We start from the raw sequence: 25146 nt of genomic DNA on the forward strand, positions 1-25146 counted from the left end.
ATGACTTGTGGGATCTTAGTTCCCCAACCAGGGATTGAACCTGGGCCCTTGGCAGTGAGAGCATGGAGTCCTAACCACTGGACTGCCAGGGAATTCCCAACAGAGGTAAGAATATAAGCAAAGGGAACTATAAATGGCTTTAAGACATATGAAATATATTCAACCTCCGTCATTAAAAGAAAAGCCACAACGATATTCCATTTTTCATGTAACAGACTGGCAAAGGGTGAAACATTTTGATAAGGCACTGTGTTGGTAAGAGTATAACTAACATATATTCTCCTAAATTGGTAGAAGTGCAAATTGGTTTAACATCTCCAGAGTGCATTTTTGCAGGATCTATCAAAATTACATACCCTTTGTCCCACTGATTCTTCTAGTAATTTATCATACAGACAAATAAATTACATATTACCCAAGGATATTCCTTTCTACTTTGTTTCAAGTAGCCAACATTTTGGAACAACCCAAAAGTCCAGTTATAGTTAAATGAAAACATCCTCCAAAATGGAACCTCAGGTAACCATTAAAAAAAAAAAAAGACAAACCTATATAATGACATGAAGATAGTTTCAGATCTATCAAGTGAAAAAAGGTGAAGTATCATATGTATAGTACACTGTCATTCCTGTAAGAAATGAGTGGTGAAACATATAATATACCTGTGTTTTTGTATTTGCATAAGACATCCCTGGAGGGATACATTAGTACCTGGAAACTATTGTCCCCTAGAAAGGTTGCAAGGGGTCACTGGTGGGGGAAGACTTAATTCTCACTGCACATCTGTATGTGGTATTTGAATTATTTACCAAGTTTGTGTATGATATTTTGTATTATTATTGATTTTATTTACATATGTATTTAGCTAGTTAATAGTTATTTTTAAATTATCAGATATGAAGAAGAAGCACTGATGCAGAGAAAGATTCCTAAAAGGAGTATGGGGCTTTGAGTCTGGCATCAGCTGCTCCTTCCCTGTGGGATGTCAGGAAAGCCTCCTCCTTACCCTGGACCACCTTCTCTTTCCCTAAGGAAAATAATAAAGTTCTCTTTTCCCTCTTGGGAATCTGAGCTTCTAGCTGTTTTCAAAGCACATACTTGTTTTCAAATATCACACAAAGTAACAGGTGTCTCAGCTACTAGAATTACACACATCCCCTGCCCTGTTGTTCACTCTTTACAAAGTTATTATCTTGGGAAACTTTGTCTCAAGCAACAATTTTCTGAGCACTATTTTACACACAAGGCCCTATGCTAAGTGCTAGGAATATAAGAGTATAAGACCTCCCAGCTATTGAGTGCCAACTGAATGTCAGGTGCTGGATGAAGTGTTTTTTATAATTGTACTTTGTGATGTTCACATCAACCCAGTACCTGGTAGGCTCTATTAATATCTTCATTTTACAAATGAGCAGGTGGCAACTAAGAGGGGTAAGTTACTTGCTGGCAAAGGTCACCCAATTAGGAAGTGATGGCACTGAGAACTCAAACCCAGCTCTACATGACACCAAAGCCTGAACTACTTTTTACCATTATTCCAGCCCATGGCGCCTCATTTGGTGGGGGAGGAAGACAAACAGATGCTTGACCAGTAATGGGGTAAGTGCTCTGAGAGAACCTCCAAGTAGGTCCGATGGAGATTTGCATGAAACTGGCATTCAGGAAGCATATGGCTCTTGTCCAAGTGGATGTTCGTAGACTTCTTCCCGTAGGTCAAGTGAATGGTGAAATTGTCAGTTTTCAAAGCAAACATTGACCATGAGATGAACTCAGTCTGACATGTGGGCTACACAGGTGACTTGGTACCATGACAGGGAGGCATTCACCTGGATGCCACAGGAATTCTCTCTCAGGCTTCAGAGTCAGGCAGACCTTGACTCAATTCAGATCTGGCACTCAGTAGCTTTATAACACCAGTTAGGAGACTTAACTCCTCTGAGCCTCAGGTTCCTACTTGGTGAGATGCAGATGAAATGAAACAATGGAATGAAAAAGTGGAAATGAACATGAAGCTCTTGGTATAAAGTAGGCATTCAATAAACAGTAATCACATGTGAATTCTCATATAGGCTTGGATCTACCAAAATAATCCAAGATTGCAGGGCAAGTACTTCAATAGAAATGGAATCATTTGCGAAATACATAATTTGTTTTCCAAAAGTCAGTATAGTAGTGTTTTGTTTGAGAAGCATCTGACATAAAGATTCTAGCCTAAGAATTTCTCCCACTTCCTTCTGACTTTGATCATCCACACCTCTAATTACTGTGGATCATGTGTGATTCTTAGTCTCATCTTGTACCGTCCCTCTCCACCCATTTTTCTTCCAAATGCACAGAGGTGTCTGGGGCTGCTGTGTTTGCTAAGGGTCTTGGGTGACATCTTCCTAGGCATGAAAACTGTACGGAGATGAGTGCCTTTCTCAACCTTATGTTGCCAAGGGGTCTTCTTGTCAAAATCATGAGCAATCCTAAAAGGAGGGGGAGTGAAGGTCACCTGAAGAAAAAGAGAAAATCCAAGTCCCAAAGAAAAGCTGATGATTAAAAAATGAATTTCTTTCTTCAGTGTGCAAAATGTCTCTTGAAAAAGTGGTTTGTGTCTAGAAGTTTTATGTCTACATTCAACATGCTGCATTTCAAGCAGCATTTCTTCTTCGATCCTTTGAGCTCCTTTAATACATCAGATGGGTTTTTAATACCCACAGGAATATATAAACTCTTTCCAAGCTAAACAAATGGAGGGTAAGCTGGAGAATTAATAAACACACAACTATAGTTTTGGCAACTTGCTAAGCCACTTCAGGTGCAGCACTGGGAAGCCCAAGGGAGGAACACAGACTGCTCTTTGAGGTAGGGGTGGTGGGCGTCACACAGCAAAGAGCCATCAGGATGGAGACAATGCACTGCAGAAAGGCCGCTCGCAAACGTCAATAGTGTGGATACATCTCTGCACTCCTCCATTCCGCATGCAAATAAACATTCTAAAAATACTCCTTGGCTCTGCTGGTCTCCTCCCCTCCGGCATGGAAGAGGAAAGCCTCACTGTGTCGTGAGCCCAGCCAAAGTTACATGTGCTCCCGCCCAGGTTTCCCACACATTAAGAAATGTACAAATGGGAAATTGTTGTGAGACTAATTCATGTCAGGTAGAGATCTGCCTAGTCATTACAGACATGTGCCCCTCTCATTTTGCATCATGGATTCTCGAGGAAAAACGGTAATTTACAACATTTCCTGTACTAAAACCTCTCCAAATATGGCTTATCAAAGAGCAAGTAAAGATAGTAACATCTACACAACAATGGCCGTTCTATCTGGAGCCTCAAAGTTGTAATCATGGCTGCTTCTGGAAATAGGGCACTTTTTTCCTTTAAGCAACTGAGAAAGAGAATCAGTGAAATCCTGTCTCCAGTAAAGTGCTTCACTGAATTGAGACTCAGAAGAATTGGTACAAAAATCAATCAGAGGTTTTAATCCCAATTATTCTAATGTTTATGGGCCACATTTTCATCTTCTGGCGATGCTGCAACAATCCAAAATAAAGCTCCCAAGATAAGCATTTACTTCCCCCTCCTCCTTTTTAAAGTTTAAAGCCAAGATGTTTTTAGTAAACACAAACATACAGCACTAACTAGGTTGTTCATTGTAAGAGCTAATATTAAATTATTCAAGCCTAGCTCCATACCATAATATAAAAAGAAGGTAGCTCTTTATTAAGGAATGAGTGGCAGGTCATTAACATTATATGACAAATTGTTGAAAAACTTTTATATTTGATAGAATCATATTTTAAATATTTTGCGATGGAAAGAAATTGCTTTTAGAATCCAAAATTTATTCCTATACCACCATCTGAGATGCATGGGCTTGACACTGTAAAATTCAAAGGGAGGACTTCCCATGTGGTGCAGTGGTTAAGAATCCGCCTGCCAATGCAGGGGACACGGGTTCGAGCCCTGGTCCGGGAAGATCCCACATGCCGTGGAGCAACTAAGCCCGTGTGCCACAACTACCGAGTTTGTGCTCTAGAGCCTGCAAGCCACAACTACTGAGCTCGTGCTCCACAACAAGAGAAGCCACCACGATGAGAAGCCTGTGTACTGCAACGAAGAGTAGCCCCCACTTGCCACAACTAGAGAAAGCCTGTGTGCAGCAACGAAGACCCAGCGTAGCCAAAAATAAATAAATAAATAAAAATTCAAAGGTATAGGAACTATTTTGATTTCGGTGATCTATGTTCTGCTCATTACCAGCCAACATGGCTAGATCTAAGAGAGTAAACGACACCAAGGGAAAACCTGGAGAAAAATAAGGCGCACAACCCTCAATCTCCAAAGGGAAGAGCTTGACCCTTGGTGCTAATTTCACTGCAGAGTAGGAAGATTGTCTTGTTTAGAACTAAACTAAGAACGTATAAAAGGGCCAATGATTATTTCATGGGAAATTGAATCACATTTATTTACACGTTTAAAACAAGATTGAGTACAGTAGTTTGGCAAGAATCTACAGAGCAGGAGATACAAAAGTATTTCAACAAATTAGTGTATGCTTGCAAATTAAGTGGTTAAAAACTGTTACATTTTAACACCTACAAATTATATTATTCATGACACTAATGTATTCCCGCTGGCAAAGTCTGTATCTAATTTGTGTAATGAAGTATCTGATCGCTATTGAATATGTGTAGTCCCTAACTCAGAATTCCAAATTTTTCATGAACCAAGAGCTCAAGTAGATCCAGAAAGTGGCAAAACTCCAAGATTTATATTATCTAGAACAATCTCATTGGAGCAAAAACCTCACCAACTACTTTTTCTGATTGAAACTATTAGTTTTACCTTCCAGGCTAAGAAATCTGGAAGAGGGGACTGACTGGAGTTCTGTGGTTTTCCTACAACACTGTCAACACAGATGGGGTTGTGGACTGTGCTCTATAAAAATATCTCCAGTTTATAAAGCATTTACTCTGTGCTGGGCACTGTGAGAAATATGAGGGCTGTAGTTTTTTTTAATCCCACATACAGATCCTGTGAGACAGGTATTATACCCCTTTCAGAGATGAGCAGACTGAAACCTACAATATTTAAATAACTGGTTAAAATCTTTGCATGGTTAAGTGCTGTAGCCCAGACTGCAGCCCAATCCCAGAGCCCATCCTCTTAGTCTTTACTCCAGGAAGACACCATGTCCCCTTTATGCAGTGGGTCCACTGTACAGGTGGTACACTTGGTAAGATCCACTTGGTAAGAACACCTGCAGGGCATTCACTGAGAACAGTCTGAAGAATTTGTGGTAAATCACCCACCCAGCATAAGCCCTCAACAGGAAATTGGAGTCGTTTGTAGGAAAATGGAATCCCTGAACCATGGTTCTCTGAACTGTAGCCCACGAAACATGTCAACACAGCTTCGAGACCAATTACTTTCTTTCAGTTTAGTGGATAAATGAAAGGCGCGTGGGGAGAAGTGATGAGAGAAGAAAAGTGTAGCCACAGCTTTTGGGGCTTCCAGGAAGATGAGCAAAACTTGTGTGCAGATCCCAAAGTGAAATTGATGGCAACATAATTCTTATGAAAAGTGATGAGTAATACTACCAAAAAAAAAAAAAAAAAAAAAAAAAGGACACACACATAGACACACAAAACAACAACATAAAAATCTAATCTAATTTGACTTAGAAATTAATATCTTGCCAGCACTGACATGTGACAAGAATTTTAAAGCTCTGGCATTAAAAATGTGACACATGTTTAATTTCATTCTTGATTAATAATTTTTTAAATTGGTTATAAGTGTTTAACTCAGCAATTGATTCTCATTCCAAGGGAACCTTTGTGGATCTCTTTCTCAGCAAAGGGCGAGGGGGGTAACAAGAAAAAAAGCAATGTACTGGAAAGTAGTTAAAACATTGCATTCTTTTTAGATATCCAATTTTGTTAAGCTTGTTGACAGTCACAAATGCCCAGAAAATATGGGCTGAGTTGTTTTAGACTGCTGTTTGAATAACAGATTAATTTAATAATCAGTGGGATATTGAATGACGAAAATTATTGGTTAACACAGCCAAACCACCAACCCTAATGACATTCTTATGTAAATTCTTATTTTCTTTTAGGCTCCTGCATTCTTAATAAACCCTATATTTTTGAAAATCCTTTTTTAAACATTGCATACTGTCCCTCTGTTATAATGTATCTGTCTATGATATAGACAGATAAATGTCCACTTTTGGAGTTGCCACTGTGAAGGTTTCTATTTAGAGCAACTGAGTCACCTCTTGATGTTTTTTCCATATAAAGCCAACAAGGGATTCTGGAAACAGGACACAGAGATGGAGCTGGGAGCAGCCAGTCTTCAAAGATTGCTGGAGACCAAAAAGACTTTTACAATATGGCTAGAACCACCTGACATAGTTTCCTGAGTTCTAGCAAGATGTTTAGGCACCAAGGTCACCTGATGTCTTCTGAGAGATGGGAAGATTGTTCATGACAGTCCACGAGCAAACTGCCCCACGGAGCACGTTCCCGTGGGAAGTGCACAGTCCTTTGGGATTGTTGCTCTATGGTTTGCCATTGCTTGTGGAGGAAAGTAATCGCTGCCTTGAAAATGGTTTGTAAAGGACACAGCTTTATATGTTCCATTGCGGGAGGCGAGATGTTTTTCTTTGAAAAAGATCTTAGTGCGTAATTTCTGAAATACTGTAATTTTCACCAAACTCAGTTTCCAACTCACTCATCGCCAAATACTGTAGAATTGTGTTATTTTTGAATGTCACTGCCCCTGACCTGAAGTTACCTACAAAGCTGGTCAAAAATTAGTAACTGTCTTAGAGAACTAGTCCTGCAAAATCTCATTCTTTCCAGGTAAAGGTTGACAAATTTCTACATGCATTGAATGTAAAGCAGATAGGCAAATATAGCTGCCTGGCTGCCACCAAACCTGTTGGCCACTGTACTGAAAAATCCACCTGCCAGCAAGAAGGGAAAGCGGACAAAAGTCAAATAACATTATTTTCCTCATTAACATATTGCATTCCGAGAATACAAAGCTCATACAAAATGTTATCTTCATTCTTTGATAAATACTCACATATATATTCTAATAAATTTTATTTCATAAAATGGAGAAAGGAAAGCCAGAGAGAATGGGATATGCAAAAGACAAGAATAAAAGAGTTCAATCCTTCAAAAGCCTTCAATGAGACTATTCTTTATGAGTCTATTTAGATTGATATGAGCATCATATCATAATTTTATAACAAAGCCTCAAAAAAATTTTCGGATTAGGAAAAAAAAAATAGTCATGAATCGACTTCGCATTTAACTACTCACCCCAGCCAACCTGTCAATTTCTAATCCCTAAAAAGAGGAGGAGGAGGAGAAGAGGAGGAGGAGGAGGAAGAAGAAGAAACAGATGAGTTTGCTCTGTTAGGATCAGGGTGTGCGTACTGGGAGGGGTACATTCAGAGGTGCAGCAAATGGGCTGTCTGAATCAGGAGTTTCTGCTTCAAAGGTCGGTCCCATGTCACCATTATTGCTGTCATTTCTCCCATCATCTGGAATCTGATCATTTTTTCTCCCTTCCTTAAAACTTCTCAGTTGTTCCATATGGGTGTCAGGGTAGCGTGTGAAGTCCTTCAAAGCACTAGTACTCTGCAACAGGATCAAAGGGCCAATACGACTGGGGCCTTACTCATTCTTTGCCTCCTCCTCATCTTGCCTCACCCCCACCTCTGTGTTCCAGCTTCCCTGAACTTCCAACCATTCGTGGAACAAACCACAACTTCTTTTGCCTCCACAAGGCTCTGCCCCCTGCCTGGATACTCCTACCTGTTAACTCCTCCATACTTGGTGGTCTTATATTGGATGCTACTTCTTCCAGGAAGACTCTCTTGATCACTCCAAGCCTCCCTTCTGTGCTCCTGTGTGACATTTACTCTCTAATCCTGGCATGAAGCAGGGAGTGTTGACATTGCTTAGTTACTTCCTTGTAAACTCCATGAGGAAGGAACCATGTGTGCCTCATTCACTGCTGTCTCCCCACAGTGTAGCCCAGTGTCTAGGATATAATTCACAATCAAGAAATGTTCACTGATGTCCTAAGCTATCTTTAATTTTTTTTCCTAAAGACCTATTTTGCTTTCCAGGCAAATTCCTTAGAAACATCCTTCAAGGTAATTTATGTATCAGCCCTCATATCTTAAAAACTAAATTGTCATCTCACAAATTAGACATTAGAAACAGGCGAAGCCAATCTGTGATGTTAGAAAACAAGAGAGTGGTTATCTTATGGTAAGTGGGGTTGCACCCAGAAGGGGGTAGGTGGGGGGCTTCTTAGAGGGCTGATGATGTTCTTTCACTTCTTAACCTGCGTGCTGGTTACATAGAGGTGTCCTCTTTGTGAGAAAACTAATCAAGCGACAAACTTACGATTTGTACACTTTTCTGTATACGTTATATGTCAATAAAAAATTTACTAAAAAAGAAAGGAAAAGCACAAGCCCCTGTTCCTCTCCTCACTCAGACCCCAGAGCCTTTACTGTTTGCCTCCACAGTTTATGACGGAGCTGCTGGGTGGTGGTCTTAAAATAAAGCTTTGAAAGTAAAATCTTCCCAAGGCTATGGTATCTTTTCACTGCTGCCTGCAAATTGTATATGGCCTTACTCAACTTTCCAACCTCTTGTGGGTCTTCAACCCAGTGTGGAATTTCAATTCTGAAAAAGACTAGTCATGGGGGGTACAAATACCTTCAGCATCAACTTCATTATCTTATTCATCCTTGGCTTCCCCAAAGCACTTACACCGTTTCCGGGCTGTAGCAAGAACACATTAACCTCCCATTGAATGAAAGGTAGTCTTCTCTTTAGTTTGAAACCTTTAGGTCACTTATTTTTATCAAGCAGCATTCATATCTTTGGTTTCTAACTACAAGTCAACAAGGAAAAATACTGCTTGCCCTAGCAGTTGTCCATCTTGGTTCTATTTGTTTTCTCACTTAGAATGGAAATGAGAAACCTAACTTACTCTACTAAATATGATTGCCTATCATTTGCTAAGAGATATTGGCCACCTCATGGAGTTTGTAGTTATGATAAATGGGGAGATAATATCCCTCTGCTCAAAAAGGTTCATAATCAGGACTTCCTTGGTGGTCCAGCAGTTAAGACTCTGTGCTCCCAATGTAGGGGACCTGGGTTTGATCCCTGGTCAGGGAACTAGATCCTGCATGCCGCAACTGAAGATCTCACACGCCGCAACTAAAGATCCCGCATACTGCAACTAAAAGATCCCGCACGCCGCAACTAAGACCCAGTGCAGCCAAATAAATAAATAAATAGTTAAAAAAAAAAAGGTTCATGATCATTATAAAACCAGTAGCGTCCGCTTCACAGAGCCATGAATAGTCAACAATCCTTAAGTCATACATGAACTTTGGTCATCTGAATTACCTCTTTCTCCAGGGAATTCTATAGTAGTGAAGTGATGTTAGACTTTGAAAAGGAACATTTACATTTCAACAGAATGGCTTATGGATGTTAAAAACTTTTTACATTAAGTTGGTATGGTATTATGTTTGTGTTAAGTGTGGCCATTTATTGAGTACTTACTCTCTTCCAAGCATTATGCTAAATTCACAACATAAATTTTCCCACTTAATTCTCATAAAAAGTCTATGATATGCTTACCATTATTATCCCCCAAATTACTCAGGAAGAAGTTGAGTTTCAGAGAACTTAGGTTTTTACTCAGGGTTACACAATTAGCAATTAATGGAGTTAGGACTCACACTCTGAACCCTCTGACTCCATAGCCCCAGCACTAAACCACTATACTTCAGTGCTTTCCTCTGGTGGCTCTAAAGTCCTCAGCTGATGTAGTAAACTATGACACGGTGGACTGGGCAAATACAGAAGCTATTCTGCTCTAAACACTTAGACATGCTGGATGAAATAGTAAAACAAAACAAGTGTGTTTAAATGCAAAGGAACTTACAAGAAAAGACGCTAAAAGCCAACTTGTACATTTATAACTAAGTGTAAAAACCTGATAATCTGGTACTGTCTGGGGCTCTGAATGGGTAAAACAATGTTAGTGTGAGAAATCGCAATTTAAGCATAAACAACATGCTGCTTAGGAAAAATATTTACTGTAATTATATGATAAAGGGACTCCTAATTACAAAAACTTACATAACAATTACTTCTGGGCAGTCAATAGCAATAGGATACATGACTGAAGCCCAAATGTAAATCTACTGTGAAGAGAAACTCGGTCTCTATTCTGTTCTCACAAAAATAATCAATAGCAAAGATCAGCTCACAGTCAAAAATGACAAAACACATGAGAAAATAATCAACCAGGAAAGAAAGTAGACACAAGAAACAACAGGATTGGTTCCTTCAAAATTTAAACTATTAAAATAATCTTAAAAGGCCTTTATTATTGGTTATAGAAACTTAAGAATAAGACTTTATGTAAAAAATATACAGATTTTTAAAATAAGCAAATAAAACTTCTAGAAATAAAAAAGACAAGCTTATTAAAATCTCAATGGATTCTTTGCACACCTGAAACTAACATAGTATTGTAAATCAACTATACTTCAATTTAAAAAGAGAATGCAGTATTTTTAAAAAATCTCAATGGACTCTTTAAGCAGCAGACTAGATTCAATCAAAAGGAAATTAGTGAACTCTAATATGCTTAAGGAAATTATGTAGAATAAAGTACACAAACAGAAATATATTTAAATCTAAATACACTTCAGTGATACTTCAGAACATTAAAGAGACACACTTTAAAAGCCATGAGAGGGGAATGAAAAGCCAGAGTACTTATAAAGGTGCAAACCTAAAAGTCATAAGACAATGGAATAGGATCTTCAAAGTATCAATTTAGATAGTATGAAGTTAAATTATCACTGCAGAGTACATATTAAATAAGAAATTTCAAATAAAGAATGAGATAATTTATCACTCCCAGATCATTCCTGAAAATAACTTCTAATGTACTGTAGAACCAAAAACAATGGTTAAAAACAAAGGCAGTGGTAAGTAAACAACTTGGTAAACATCTCATTTACTATAGGCAGCAATAACAGTAATAAAATATTTGGTAGGTTGAGAACACAGTAGAACTAAAATGTTAGAAAATACTACATGAAAGAGATGAGATGTAATCCAAGTTAGAGGTTCTAAGGTTTTGTTTGTTCTGGAGGAAGGAAGAGATCCTGACCAACTGAAATATGTTTAAAAGGTTAAGGGTAACTAGCAAAAGAACAGAGTGTATACTTTGCTAGTATACACTAGTATACTGGTAAGGGAAAAAAGGGAATGGAGAAGACAGAATGAATACAACAGAAGGCAAAAAAGAAAGAAAAGAAAAGAAAGGAAAGAGGGAGAAAGAAAGAAAAGAAAAGAAAAAGCATGGGGAAGAGAAAACATAAAATGACAACAGAAATAAATACAAACTTATTGATAAGCAAAATAAATTTTAAAAGATTAAATCTGCAATAATAGAGATAATAAAATTTCAAATCCAGCTATATTCTATTTATAATACAAAATCCTAATGCAAAATGACAAAAAAGAAAAAAAAATACTTGAAAATGGAGGGAAAGGGGTAAATGTGCCTAGAAAATATTACCTAAAGAAGAACTACTAATCCTATGCTATTATCAAACAAAACAGGCATTAAAGCATAAAGACTTTCATATAAAGAGGGTTATTACACAATGATAAAAGGAATGATTTATTAGGAAGCTACACCAGTCTTGAACAGAAATATCCATGGTAATATAGCTTCACAATATAGAAAGCAAAACAAAGTGAATGACATGAAGAAATGGAAAAATCCATAAGCCTGGTGAGAGCTTGACATCTAAAACAGACCAAGAAAAAAAAAGTTTGAAACACATAAACACACCTGATCCAATGAATACATATTAATCCCTGTACTCAGCTTTTAGAGAATAAAACTTGCTTTCAAAAACATGGGGACAAATGCTAGAATACAAAGCAAGTCTCCACACATACTAAAACACATGTGTTATACAGACCATGATGTCATTTAATTAGATATCAATAATAAAAAAAAAGATAGCCTCAAAACCCATATACTAGGAAATCTTAAAACACTATTTAAAAATTTACAGATCAAAAAAATGGTGAAAGTTAGAAAATTGTTAGAGCTGAATAACAATGAAACTGTCTATATTAAATTTACAAAGATAAACTGGAATGTAGAGAGACAGTTTATATATTTATATATATATATATATATATAAATGAAGCTGAAAAATGAAATTGAAAAAGTTAAGCATCAAACACAAAATCATAGAAAATAAAAAACAGGGTAAATCCCAAAAACATAGAAGAAAGGTAATGATACAGATAAGAAGCAAAATAAATGAAATAGAAAGTCAAAAGAAACAGAGAGAATGAAACAAACTAAATGATGGTTCTTTGGAAAGAAAAACAAAACAAACCTATCTGTGCCAGTATGGAGAGGGAGGGAGAGAGGAAAGGAGGAAAGACAAGAGGGTGCGAAGGAGGGAGACAGGGGAAGAAGGAGAGAGTGATTTAAAAGGGGCAAAATCACAAATATGGTAACATTTTTTATGAAGAGAGAACACTATTTACAAATGTATGCAATAAACTTGAAAAGTGAGATGAAACAGGCAATTTTCTCAGAAATATAATCACCAAAATCATTTAAAAAAGAAGTGGAAATTCCAAAGAGATATTACCTAACCACTAAGGAAACTGAGTGACTGAAAATTTACTCACATACAAAAACAAACAAATAAGCAAAAACCCATCAGTCACTGACAGTTTTATAGGTAGTTTTACTAAATCTACAAGAAAGATAATTTAATCTTACACAAAATGTTAAAGATATTAGAGAAAGAAAGAAGACTCTTCAGGTAATTCTGTGACAATAAAATGACCTTAACAGCAAAGCCAAACGACAGGACAAGTAAGGGAAAGCATAGTCCACTCTCTTTTTTGAGCACAGATGCAAATGTTCACAATATAATATGACCAAATGAATCTAGTAATATGGTTTTTGTTTTCCGTTTTTTGTGATCATGACAAGGAAAGTCCATCCTGGGAAAGCAAGTATGTTTTCATATTAGATAACCCATCTACTATTAAAGATATTTATAATATATATGATATAGTTCATGATTTAAAAAATTTTAAATTATATTAATGTAACAACATATTTAAAAATTAAAATTATTTTAATAATGGATGTAGAAAAAGTTTTTGATAAATTTTAACATCCATTCAAGTTTCAAACAGTAACAACCACAGCAACAAGTACACTTGAAGAGGTTTTCTTTAACCTAATAAATGGTTACCAAAAACTCATAGCAATTTAGGAAATGGATAATAATTAAGGTTGCACAACACTGGAATGTGCTTGATGCCCTTGAATTGTACACTTAAAAATAGTTATAATGGTAAATTTTATATTATTTATATTTTCCTACAATTTAAAAACCCTATATCAAACATCATACTTAACATGGAATTATTACAAGCAATTCCTTTAATTAGGAACAAGACACAGTTGTCTGCTCTCACAGCTTCTATTCAACAAATGTATCAGAAGTCCAGTTCAATAAAACAATAATTAAGTGTAGAGATTAGAAAGGAAAATGGTATTACTCTGTACGAAAAAAAGTCCAAGAGAACCCATACACAAACTATTAGATCTAAAAGAGCAGTTAGCATTTGGATGCAGGATATTTAACATACAGAAATCAGTGAGCTTCTCATATGTTAGCAATTACCGATCAGATAATGTAGTTTTAAACATATGCCATTTCTGATAGCAAAAAACCATAAGCTGCTTAGGTATAAATCTAACATAAAATTATAAAACTGTATTGATAGGTATGTAAATAAAGAGAGATATTCAGCTTATAAGTGGGAAGGTCCAGTATCATTAAAAATAGCACTTATCTTCAAATTAATCTATAACTTACAGCAATCTTAATCAAAACCCTAGCATAATTCATCAAAATTAATAAGCTGATTCTAAAATTAATACAAAAGAGTAAACAGGCAAGAATAGTCAAGTTGATTTAGAAGAAGAATAAGAAAAAGAGATTTGTTCTCCTGGCTATCAAGTCACATTACAAAGATATAATAATTAAAGAGATACGGTGTTGACACAGGTTTTGGCAAACCATAAAACCTGAAAACAGATCTGCAAATAGATGGGAATTCAGCCCATGACACAGGTGTCATAATATATGTATTGGAAAATAAAAAGTACTCAATATAAAGTGCTGGTTAACAGGCCAACTATATGAAAAAGGACCAAATTAGACCTTACCTCATGACACTCACACAAGTAAATTCCAGAGGGATTAAAGTTCTAATGTGAAAGGCAACCCTTTAAAGTGTTCAGAATAAAAATATATGAGAATGTATTTATTACATTAGGGCAGAGACTACTTTCTGAAGCACAACATGCACAAATTGAAGAAGAAAATAAGAATAAATTAGACTACATTAAAATCAAATCAAAAAAAATTTTATGTGCATCTATAGACTTCTATAAAAAGTGAAGAGATAGACCAAGGAATAAGACACATATACAGAGCAGAGAACTGCAAAGAAATCATACCTGAAACGAAAGAATGCCCAAATCAGTAAGAATAGATCCACCACCCAGTAGAGAACTGCCAACAGGAATGAAGAGGCCAGAGACCCCAAATGACCAATAAAACCAGTGAAAGAGGCCTGACCTCATCAGTAATCAGGGACACTCATATTAAGCCTCCAAGAAATCATTTCCAATATGTCAGATTTGGGTGAATCCTGAAGGGTTGGCGCCTTCAATAAAAACACCTGAGAAATTTCCCCAAATAGCTGAAATTGCCTACTGTCAATTGGGAAAAAAAAACCAATCAGGACTTTTTCCACCCATCTACAAACTGGACTAAAAATCTCTTATATTCTAGGATATATTTTCATACATTTGAATGTTTCCCAAACTCTAAATGATCTCTCTAGCAAAGCCAAATGATGTGTCTTCCAAGCTGATGGAAATACTTCCTCACACAAGAGGGCAGCCATGTTTCCAGCTCTCAATGTAATCCTACGCATGCCAGCCGCACTGGCCTGTCTGGAAAAGTTCTATACTGAGCAGAAAGGGGCAGGGGGGGCTTACTTGGAGCAGTCTTCACAAGCAATGTTCCCTGAGGTTTCCTTGATGGTGCGCTCAGAGACGAACGCTGGATATTCAGTATCACAAGGCTCCAGGGTCTGTTTCAATTTCTGGGCTGTAGGAGTAAGGAAAAAAAAAAAAATGATAAAGCATACAAGGCACAGGCTTTGTTGTGACTGGCAGCCCACAGTAACTCAGAACGCAGTTCCGCTCCTGCTGCTCTGTGATTTTTCTAGGCACAGCATAATGCATTATTTTCTAATTAGTCAAGTGATTTCATCTGCCAAGCAACTCTATAAGCTATAATTCCTCAAGCAGTTCTGCTGGCGTGATCAACTATCATTTATGCATCACAAGAATTCTACTTTCTGGGACAACATCAGTCACTTGGTCTCTGACCTCATACTTACTTGAACTTAGCAGTGACAACAACACACACACACACACGTATATACATCTGAATAAATGTATAAAATACAAGTTCCACCACATTATTTAGGGTCATGATACAATTGCATGGTTTTATTACAGAAACAAAATTGAAATATGGAATAGTAAAATACATAATGTCTTTGAAACACAGCCACGAACCTAATCCTACTATTATGAAGTTCCTTGTCCAGTAAGATAGTACTAAATAACCCTGACACGTGGATGAGTACACAGTACGTACTTGGTAAGGGCTTGGTGGTGGATTAATTAGTTTAAACAAGTTATGTCCAGTGGGCAAATTCCAAAACCTAAGTCTCAATTTTTTTAAATTTGTAAATTGGGATAATATAGTTCTTTTATTAGAGGCTGATGTGAGATTTCAATGAAATAATATATGTTGAGTACTTAGTGCAGTACTTGGAACATAGTGAGTGCTAATGTCAATTAATAATAATAGTAATAGCAACAACAACAACAAAAATAAAGCTAGCATTCTAATGAAGCCATTAGGGATGACGATAATGATGACAGATACTATAGCATAGTGGTTAAAGGTAAAGTCAGAGCAGTTTGGAGTACAGATTCCTGCTTCACTGCTTTTAGCTAATCCTCAGTATTCTCATCTGTAAAATGGAGATGCTAGTAGTACAGGTACTCTTCACAGGAGATCTACTCATGAACATTTTCCCGGTAGAATGCTTGCTTATAGGTTTCCAATACCTAAACTTTGTATAAAGTTTTTGGCTGATGTTTATATAGAAATATAAATACATACTTGTAACAAAGTCTCCAGTTACATTCCAAATGCAACTGGTTTGGATGTCAGAACCACCAGTAGATGTTTTGTAGAAAGTCCATCTGGGAGGCTGCCGGCACTAAGTGAGCCACCAGAGGGTTACTGAATGCAAAACAACTGTTTGGTAACAACCAGATAATTGTTGGGTGATCAGGAAGCCATGTTTTAAGCATTTGCATCCTAACGTGACTCTTTTATATACAGGCCTTTTTACTGAGCTTTAATTATTTTGAGGAAATTGGTTGGGGGTTTCGGGTTGAAGAATAACACCTTGTAATTTTTCTTATTTAAAACGAATGGAAGTAGACTCAGTCAGCTTTTTATGCATAACGTGATTTTCAGGAACTGCTCACCGACATTAAGGGGAGATTCCCATGCTAACTCACAGGGTTGCTCTGAGGAATAAATAGACTAATGCATGTACAACTCTTAACAGAGTGACACACACGCATATTTTGACACACATGTGTGCCACCCCTCCCCAGCAGCCTTCATGTTACCATCTACAAGCCAGGAGTTGGGCTAATTGTGTAGTATTGACAGCTAAGAGCAATTCTGGGTGTTGTGAATTCTGCCACTGCTGTATGACATCAGGTGGGTTTTTAATTTCTCCACACTGTAGTGTTCTCATCTGCAAAATGGGAACCAACTCCGCATGGTCGTTTGAAGATCAAATGAATTCATCCACTAAAAGTGGCTGGTACGTTGCTAGTGCTGCTTAAGTGTTTGTGCCTACTGCCAGCACCACTTCTACTGTGAAGGTTACTTCATTGAATCCTCAGACTGTCAGCCTTTTTGAGCCACTGCTGTTTGGTTAGAATGGCAAGCAGATGGCTGCCTCCCTGATCCTGACTCCACCGAGGGTACCACGTGGGCAGTCGTCATGCCCGCAAAGGGCCAGGCCCCAAACACTGTCTATCCCCTGAGCCTTCAGTGCTAGCTCATAGGAAGTGTCATTACATGCTTGCTGAGTAAATGAATAATTCTCTTGAATGGTGTTTTTCAGGCAAATAACACAGACAAAGGAAATGGGAGACTCTCAGTCCCTAATGGCAAATTGCCTGCCTTGGGTGGAAGGCAAGGGGATTTCAGGCGGCTGAGGTCCAACAGTAACAACACAGAGGCGCTGGGTGGGAACATCATTCTCTTCCCATTTCTTTGTCAGTGTCCTCGATTTTTGTCAGGAAGATGTCTTTGTTTGATACTAGGGAGCTTCTTCCATCTTTCTTTCATTTGCTTTTTTCCCCGTTACCCTAGAGAGGCCAAACATGAAGCTCAGAGGACCTGACTACAATATGATCACATGGTTTATTTTCAGGGTTCTTATTTTTACAATTGATTTCTCTATATGGCAAACAAAACTGACTTTTAATTTGGGAAGCTTCCCTTTAATATTTAATTTATTTAACTTTCAAAAAGTCAGTCAGTTGAAATGAAATAAAGATTAAGTAAACAAAAGCATAGACTGTAAGTGGATATGGCACAGCATGCAGATGGCATATAATAACCCAATGATGGTAACGGATAAATTCATTAAGAAATTTATATGCCAGATGTTGTTCTGCTTTACATGTATTTATTTATTTAATAGTACAACATGACAAAATTTAAAAAAATCAAACTGTGAGGTAAGAACAATTGTTATCTCTGTTTTGGAGATTAGTGAATGGAGGAGAGGATGAAGTGAATTGTCCAAATTCATCCAGTGAGTATGTGGCAGAGCCAAAATTTGAACTTGAGCCGTCTGGCTCCAGCACATGTATATATATTTAACTGCTTTATGAAGTTTGGCCAATGAGAGAAAGGAAGAAAGGTCTTTGGGGCAGGCTGAGATAGGCAGCACACGTGATTTAAATAACCCTGATAATTGCACCATCTCTAATTCTAATTGTCTGGGCCCAGTTACAATGGAATGAGTCCAGCGCTCTCAATGGAGAGACTCATTTGGCTCTGATCCTTTCTAGAGATGAAATTCTTATTCCTCTGACAACTGTAGGGCACCCGTACTGATGTGGTGATAAGCCATTGAGTCTATCTGCAGTATGACTATAGATTGGCTGGAAGTTGCTTGGTACTTTTGGGAAACACACAAATTATCATATAAAACCATGGCCACATTTAATCTAAATAACATGGTTTATTATAAAGACCTTTTTTTGTCTGGAGCGCTATGGAAAACACCACATATATTTGTTGGCCATTACTGTTTATCTATGGAATTTCAAACCAATAACTAAGGCTGCCAGTCACCTGATGGGTACTGTTTTAACTCTCAGGCATTTAAAACTCATTATCTTACAAAGATGTAGGTACACAAGCATCATGGAGCTCAGATAGACTGATTCCTTATTTTCTCAGAAGGGAAAACTGAAGTTCAGAAAGCAGACATAGCCTGCCTTGAGTCCCACAGAAAGTGACTCATCACGATCATTACCTAAATAGCAAAACAACCGCCACCACCTTTGCAGCCAATACTCACTAAGCGCTTACTACATGCCAAACACCGTGCGAGACCCTTTGATGGATGGAATCCTCACCATCACACGGTGAGCAAGGCCCTGTTGCTATCCTGTTTTACTGATGAAGAGACTAAAACTCAGAGAAGTGAAGTTAACTGCTTGCCTACAGTCACACCACTATGTTATGGAGCCCAAATGCACATGCACACGGTCACATCCCGGAGCCTCCGCTCTTGGCCATCACCCTGTCTGCCTCCCACCCCAGTTATACTGGACGTCTCAGGCTGAAGCCGCCAGAACCTATCACTCACTCACAGTGAAGCACCCAATGGAGCATACACACAATTGGATTTCTTTAATTTTCCCTTAGCAACAAATGTCCCTGATGTGAATAACTGACTTGGGTTCACAGTAATTATGTGCAGACAATCAGGAATGAATAGAGTTGCCATTTGAAAAGCTTTCCTCTTCTTTTGTCTCTGTGAATGCACCCCCTTCATAACCGGGTGCCAGCAAGCTCCATTCTCTTTGTGCAGCTTCGCCAAAATGATACCTTTGTGATAATCAAGCAGAAATGGCCTTCCACAGTCCCCTTCATTAAGGAAATGAAGCAGATAAACAGTGTAATTATGGATTCCATTTTTAGTTAAACAAAGATGTATGTCTCAGCTCAGGGTCTTTATCCAGTGAGGGAAGGGTAAATTTAGAATGAAGAAACCTCTCAAGGCAATATTGTTATGGTGCTTGGAATTTTCCCTGCTTACACTGGGTCTGAGATTCACATTTACCTCTAACAAAGATTCAGATGACTGCAGCTCTGTGGGCGAGTGCATTCACCACCTGAACCAGTTTCTTCATCTATAAAATAGAAAAAGTCATAGCCATGCCCAGCAGAGGGCTGCAGGTCTGAATGAGACAATCCACGTGCGGCAGCTTGCTTAACTTGGGACTCACAGAAAGCCAGGTGCGTCTCTCGCCGTCCTCCAGCGGAGGTGGCTGGCCTTGGTTTGGAGTTGAGTCCAATTCCTATTAGCTGTCTGACTTACGTGCCTCAGAGAGGCTTAGTGACACATTCTAGCAGTCCCCACCTCTCAGGTATGTTGAAGGGATCTGAAGAGAACCTAGTGCCAGCTCTCTGGGAAAGAAAAAGCACTATATATTAGCACACAACTTGCAGATGATGTAACTATTTGACAAGGTCTTTGTGCACCCTGTCGATGGAGTGAGAGGACTTGGAATTACCTACTAAGGGTTGTTTAAAAAGCTTCCTAAGACAGAAAACAGAGACCTGAAGCATCACATCATTCCTCTCAGCTAAGGTGGAGGGGGAAGAAGGGAGAAGGGATGTGAAATTTCAGAATGGGAACCTTCACAAGTTTCTGTAACTGTCATGAGTGCCAAGACCGTATCCCCCTTCCTAATTCATCTCTCCTGCCCTACACCAGGGTTTCTCAAGAGTGGCACTATTGACATTTTGAGTCAGATAATTCTTTGTTGTGAGGGGCTGTCCTGCGTGTTGTAAGATGTTTAGCAGCATCTCTGACCTCTAACCACTGGATGCCAATAGCTCTCTCCCATCCCCAGTTGTGACAACCAAAAATGTCTCCAGACACTGCAGTGACCCCTGGGAGGCAAAATCACCCCCAGGTTGAAAACCACTGGTCTAAGTGGAGATCACAGGGGTGGGCACTCAAAAGAAACTCTACAACTAATTGTCCATGTCAAGGACCAGAACAAGAGTGAGGGCAGGTGCCTGTGGCAGCAGGGAAGGGAAGCAGGCCAAGGTGAGAATGGGGGGAGCAGCAATGGAGGTTGGCGTGAAGAGGGCGCACTCTCATGCTCACCACCAAAGCCCCTCAGCCAGGGTGGGCAGGCATGCGGATATGAAGAGAAATGAGAGGAATGCCAGAAAGTGAACCACTGAAGACCACCAGCCTGCTGCCCCAGCACTGAGCACACGCCTCAGAGAGAGCCAGATGTCTTAGCCAAAAGAGACACCACCACCCAAAACTGGAGCCCCGCCCACCAAGCTGGAGACTCGCTCTGTGCCCCATCTTGCACGTGGGCTTTGCATGCACGGTTTAATCCACTGCTCACAACCACATCACGTCTATTGTTATCTCTGTTGACAAGCAAGGAAACCAAAGCCCAGAGAGACCAAGCGACTTGTCCAGAACCGCACAGCTAGCAAGTGGCAGAGGAAGGCTGCCTGACTCCAAGGTCAGGGTACTTCATCTCTAGGTGAAACAGAGTTCAAAGCCTGACTGGCAAGGAGTGGTGATTTGTCCCCAGGCACTGGTGCTGCAGAGAGCAGCCATCTAACCAACTTGCCATCCATTCTCTTGGCCTCTATTGATCACCTTTCTTCCTTTTCTCTCACTTAATCTCATGTACCTTTTTTTCACCTCTAATAGTAAAATTGTGGACTTGCTAGCCAAATAAGAAAAATGACTAGAAAAAGATAACAAGCACCCATTATGTAAGTTCCTTCTCATCTTTCTTTTTCAAATCATGTACAATTTTAAACAAAAGCAGGTTCATGTTATAGGTAAAATTTTATTTGGGGTGCATGAAAGTTTTCCTATTTCCTATTTTGGTTCCTGCCTATTGACTTCCCATTGGCCTCACTGCTGATCTGATTTAACTCTACATCCTCCTTCTCCCCAACCATTGGGGGGTTTTGGCGGGTATATACAACTTTGCATATTGTTTTTCTTGCTATATTACTAAATTTCATAGGTATTTTCTATGCCTTTCTGTGAATGGGCTGTCATTTTTTTGAGGTAACCATAAGTTTGTTTCCTATGTCTGTGAGTCTTTTTCTGTTTTGTATATAGATTCATTTGTATTATTTTTAGACTCCACATATAAGTGATAGCGTATAGTATTTGTCTTTCTCTGTCTGACTTACTTTACTAAGTATAATATTATCTAGGTCCACCCATACTGCTGCAAATGGCAATATTTCATTTTTTTACAGTCAACATCATCATCACCATTATCATGAATTAATTACAGCTACCATTTTTGAGGGCTTACTATATTCCAGTTCTATGCTCAGCATATATCATGATTTATCTTACCATTAAATGTACACATACACACAAATGATGAGATAAATATTTTTTATTATTTTCTCTACTTCGCTTATTGTGGGGAAACTGAGCCTTGAGGAGATCAGCTAACTTGACAAAGGCCAACCTCAGAGCCAGAATTCAAATCCATACTAATCTAACTCCACAACTCAGGCCTCTAATAGTTTCTACTAATTACTGCTCAAATCATTGATAGTTTTGAGCAGGGAAAGTAATATGATCAGATTTATATTTTATGAAGGTAATGGTAAAAAGGTAATGGTTATCCATTCATTCAGCCTGAGAAAGGCAATGTGTCTGTGACCCTTAGATTTTAGCACTGCCCACTAGCTTTTGAATAATTCTCCTGTGCAGTGTATGACCTCAAAGCCTTAGTTAAGGAAACAGGTCAAAGTGTACATTCAACATGGGCTGAATGAAGCCAGTGGAATTTTTGTTAGACTGAACAGCGCTACCCTTAGCACAAAGGATGCCTTTTGCTGACAGAGAGGAGAAATCATCACTTCTTTGTCCTGGGTAGTCTTACGTGAGCACATCCCTGGTGAAAAGTAGCCAGTGAACCCCAGGTTCATCACTCTGAGCAAGGAAAGAGAAGCCAGTTGCTGCTTACCTTTAGCTGTCATATCTGAGTGCCACCAACTGCAGAGGTTAAATTCCACCAGGAACCTAAACAGGAGATGGAAAAGCCCAACGTTACTTGGTCACCCACACCCTGAATTGAAGTGACATTCTGTGTTATTCAGCATCACTCACCTCATTTGAAAGAATAACATCATCATCTGGAAATATCAAGGTGGTTGGTTCAGTTACCACTGAATTTTCACTAGGTTTTGTCTTACTTGTGAAAGACTATTTTATCACAAAGGCCAGCCAAACCCTGAAATCAGGTTCACCTAGACTCAGGGACTCTTTTGAGAAATATCTGCTTTATAGGCAGAAATTGTTTTCTTGTTATAGTCTGAGTCTATAGTAAAAAGTCAACATTCAAAGGGCTTCCCCTGCCTTGGTTCAGAAATACAAATGGAATATTCTCTACTTAGACTATGATCTACACTATAAAGGATGTTTTCAAAATTTACACTGTAACACAAATGTATTCAGTTGTGTGTGTGTGTGTGTGTGTGTGTGTGTGTGTGTGTGTGTGTAGGGCAGGGTGGTGGGGACAGAGAGGACAAACTCCTTTTTATGAAATTATATCACAATGCAACTCCACAAAAATCATAATTTCTCAACTGCTAGTAAAGAATGCAAAAGTAATATAAATCATCCTCTAAATAAATGGAAATAGATCAAAATTCAGTCATTTCCTTCTCAGGCTCATGGCTGCTATCCTCTAGCAGCTCACAATCAAAATCTCACTATTACCTGTACTTTCTGTCTCTTATGTACATTTAGAACTTACTCCCCACTTGAAGTTATAACTTTGTTACATAGGTTACATTGAAGCAATAAGGAAGACAATGTCTGTTCATCAAATAGCAAGAAATCTGCCGTAAACTCACAGAACTGGAAACTTAATGGGGAAAATAAGAATAAGAGAGTTTGGTGCAGCTTGAATGATCTGGTTTCCATGCTGGTCCATGGAATTCCTCCTTTCTGTGTGACACAGTGTTTCTGTAATGTGTCCAATATCTCATCTGGAAGTCAAGCCTTTCATCTTTGTGCCATTTCAAGTCTGACCTAAGTCACAGATGCATCCAGCAGGACTGTAATTTGACAGGGTAAACAATTAAATCACACCTGAGAAAGCCCCTGACCCATGACTGCACAGGCCCCCACGCCTGCACATGCCAAGACATCCAAAGTAGCACAGTGGACAGCCTGGCAATTTGTTCTTCTGACCACAGCCCACCCAGGCTGTATTAAAAACAGCCAGACATCTATGTTACATTTAACAGTAACCACAATAAATAAATTTGGTTTGTGTATTGCAAGCTGTTAGTCTGCTAAATGGTGACATAAAGGCATGAGCAGTGACCATGAATAACTTAATAAAAGATACTTTTTTGGACTCAACGTTTAATATTTTGAGATGTTCAATCAGGTTATCGCAGAGTATTATGAATGTAATGGTTATTGGAAGCACAGTCTCCCAATTCACTTTTTAACACAGAAAAGCAATAATACTTTTTTAAAAAATGCAGCAAATTGTACTTACAAGACAAGTTCTGTCATTATCCATTTTATTGCAGCAAGGAAGGCATTATAAGGCTGAAGAGAAGAATTCAGTACATTAAAAACAATGTATCACACACAAAATTTGTAGTTTAACCTAAGGCTTTACAAAAAGACAATGTTATTTTTCTAGAGAGATTGATATCATGTCAAAAAAACAGTGAAGCTCTAGCTTAAAGAAGAAAATGGTTGGATACTGTATCCCAAAACTAACATTTTAAAACTTTGAACTCCCCTGTAGTGAGATGTGATTTACAAGTAAAATAAACATGATCTAATACAGGGGTTATCTCTGGGAGGAAAAAGGAAGTTCACCAAAGGATGCTTAAACCTTTACTCTCTGGGGGCTAATATTTTGCAGCCTAATGCTGAGCGGTTGGAATCATATAACTAATTTCAAATGGTAATTCACAGGGCTGCCTCTTGGAAAGGTGATTCCCTGTTCTCCATCACTGTATGTCATTCATTGAAATAAGCAAAAATTGCACGTGCTTGATTTTAATGCCGCCCATTAATTATGTAGGATTTTAGCTGCGTTTTCTCACACTTACAAATTCAGACTTGAAAAAAATGATAACCATATAAATATGTGATTTTATTCTTGCAGAAAATCCCCTTCACTCTATAAGAGAAGGCATTGACGGGCTAATCTTTATTTCAGAATATTTTAATTAAAAAAAGCAGTGGGATTGTTTACTCTGTGATATTTCCTATGTGGATAATTCAATTTCCTGAATTCTGGAAAATACCAAGTCTTCCCCTCAGTCGGTTCTTTGTATCTAGGTATGCTAGATATGTGAGCGGTGGGTGGACCTGAGAGACAGGTAATGACGTTGGCAAAGCCCGAGCCCCAAGTTGCAGGTCCAGAAAAATCTCAGAACCTTCTGTGGTTGTCTTTAGGTAGCAGGGAACTGAAATGCCCAATCCTGGTTTCTGACGTGATGGCTGCTTAATCCTACCTTCTAAGCATTTGGATGATAAGGACTAGAGCTAGGAATGGGAGGATCA

General features: G+C 38.5%; 1 protein-coding gene across 1 annotated transcript in view; it reads right to left on the bottom strand.

Annotated features, from left to right (window-relative positions):
* The window catches only part of CACNA2D3 (calcium voltage-gated channel auxiliary subunit alpha2delta 3), an 832322-nt gene that overhangs the window by 99930 nt on the left and 707246 nt on the right, over positions 1–25146 (bottom strand). The window contains exons 33-35 of the mRNA XM_082346809.1: positions 24122–24174; positions 22574–22629; positions 15185–15296 (exon numbers count right to left, since the gene is read on the bottom strand). Coding sequence (XP_082202935.1) covers positions 15185–15296; positions 22574–22629; positions 24122–24174 — 221 coding nt within the window. The remainder of the gene's footprint in view (positions 1–15184; positions 15297–22573; positions 22630–24121; positions 24175–25146) is intronic.

This window comes from Balaenoptera borealis (assembly GCF_965194805.1).
Source record: "Balaenoptera borealis genome assembly, chromosome: 12".
Classification (NCBI taxonomy): domain Eukaryota; kingdom Metazoa; phylum Chordata; class Mammalia; order Artiodactyla; family Balaenopteridae; genus Balaenoptera; species Balaenoptera borealis.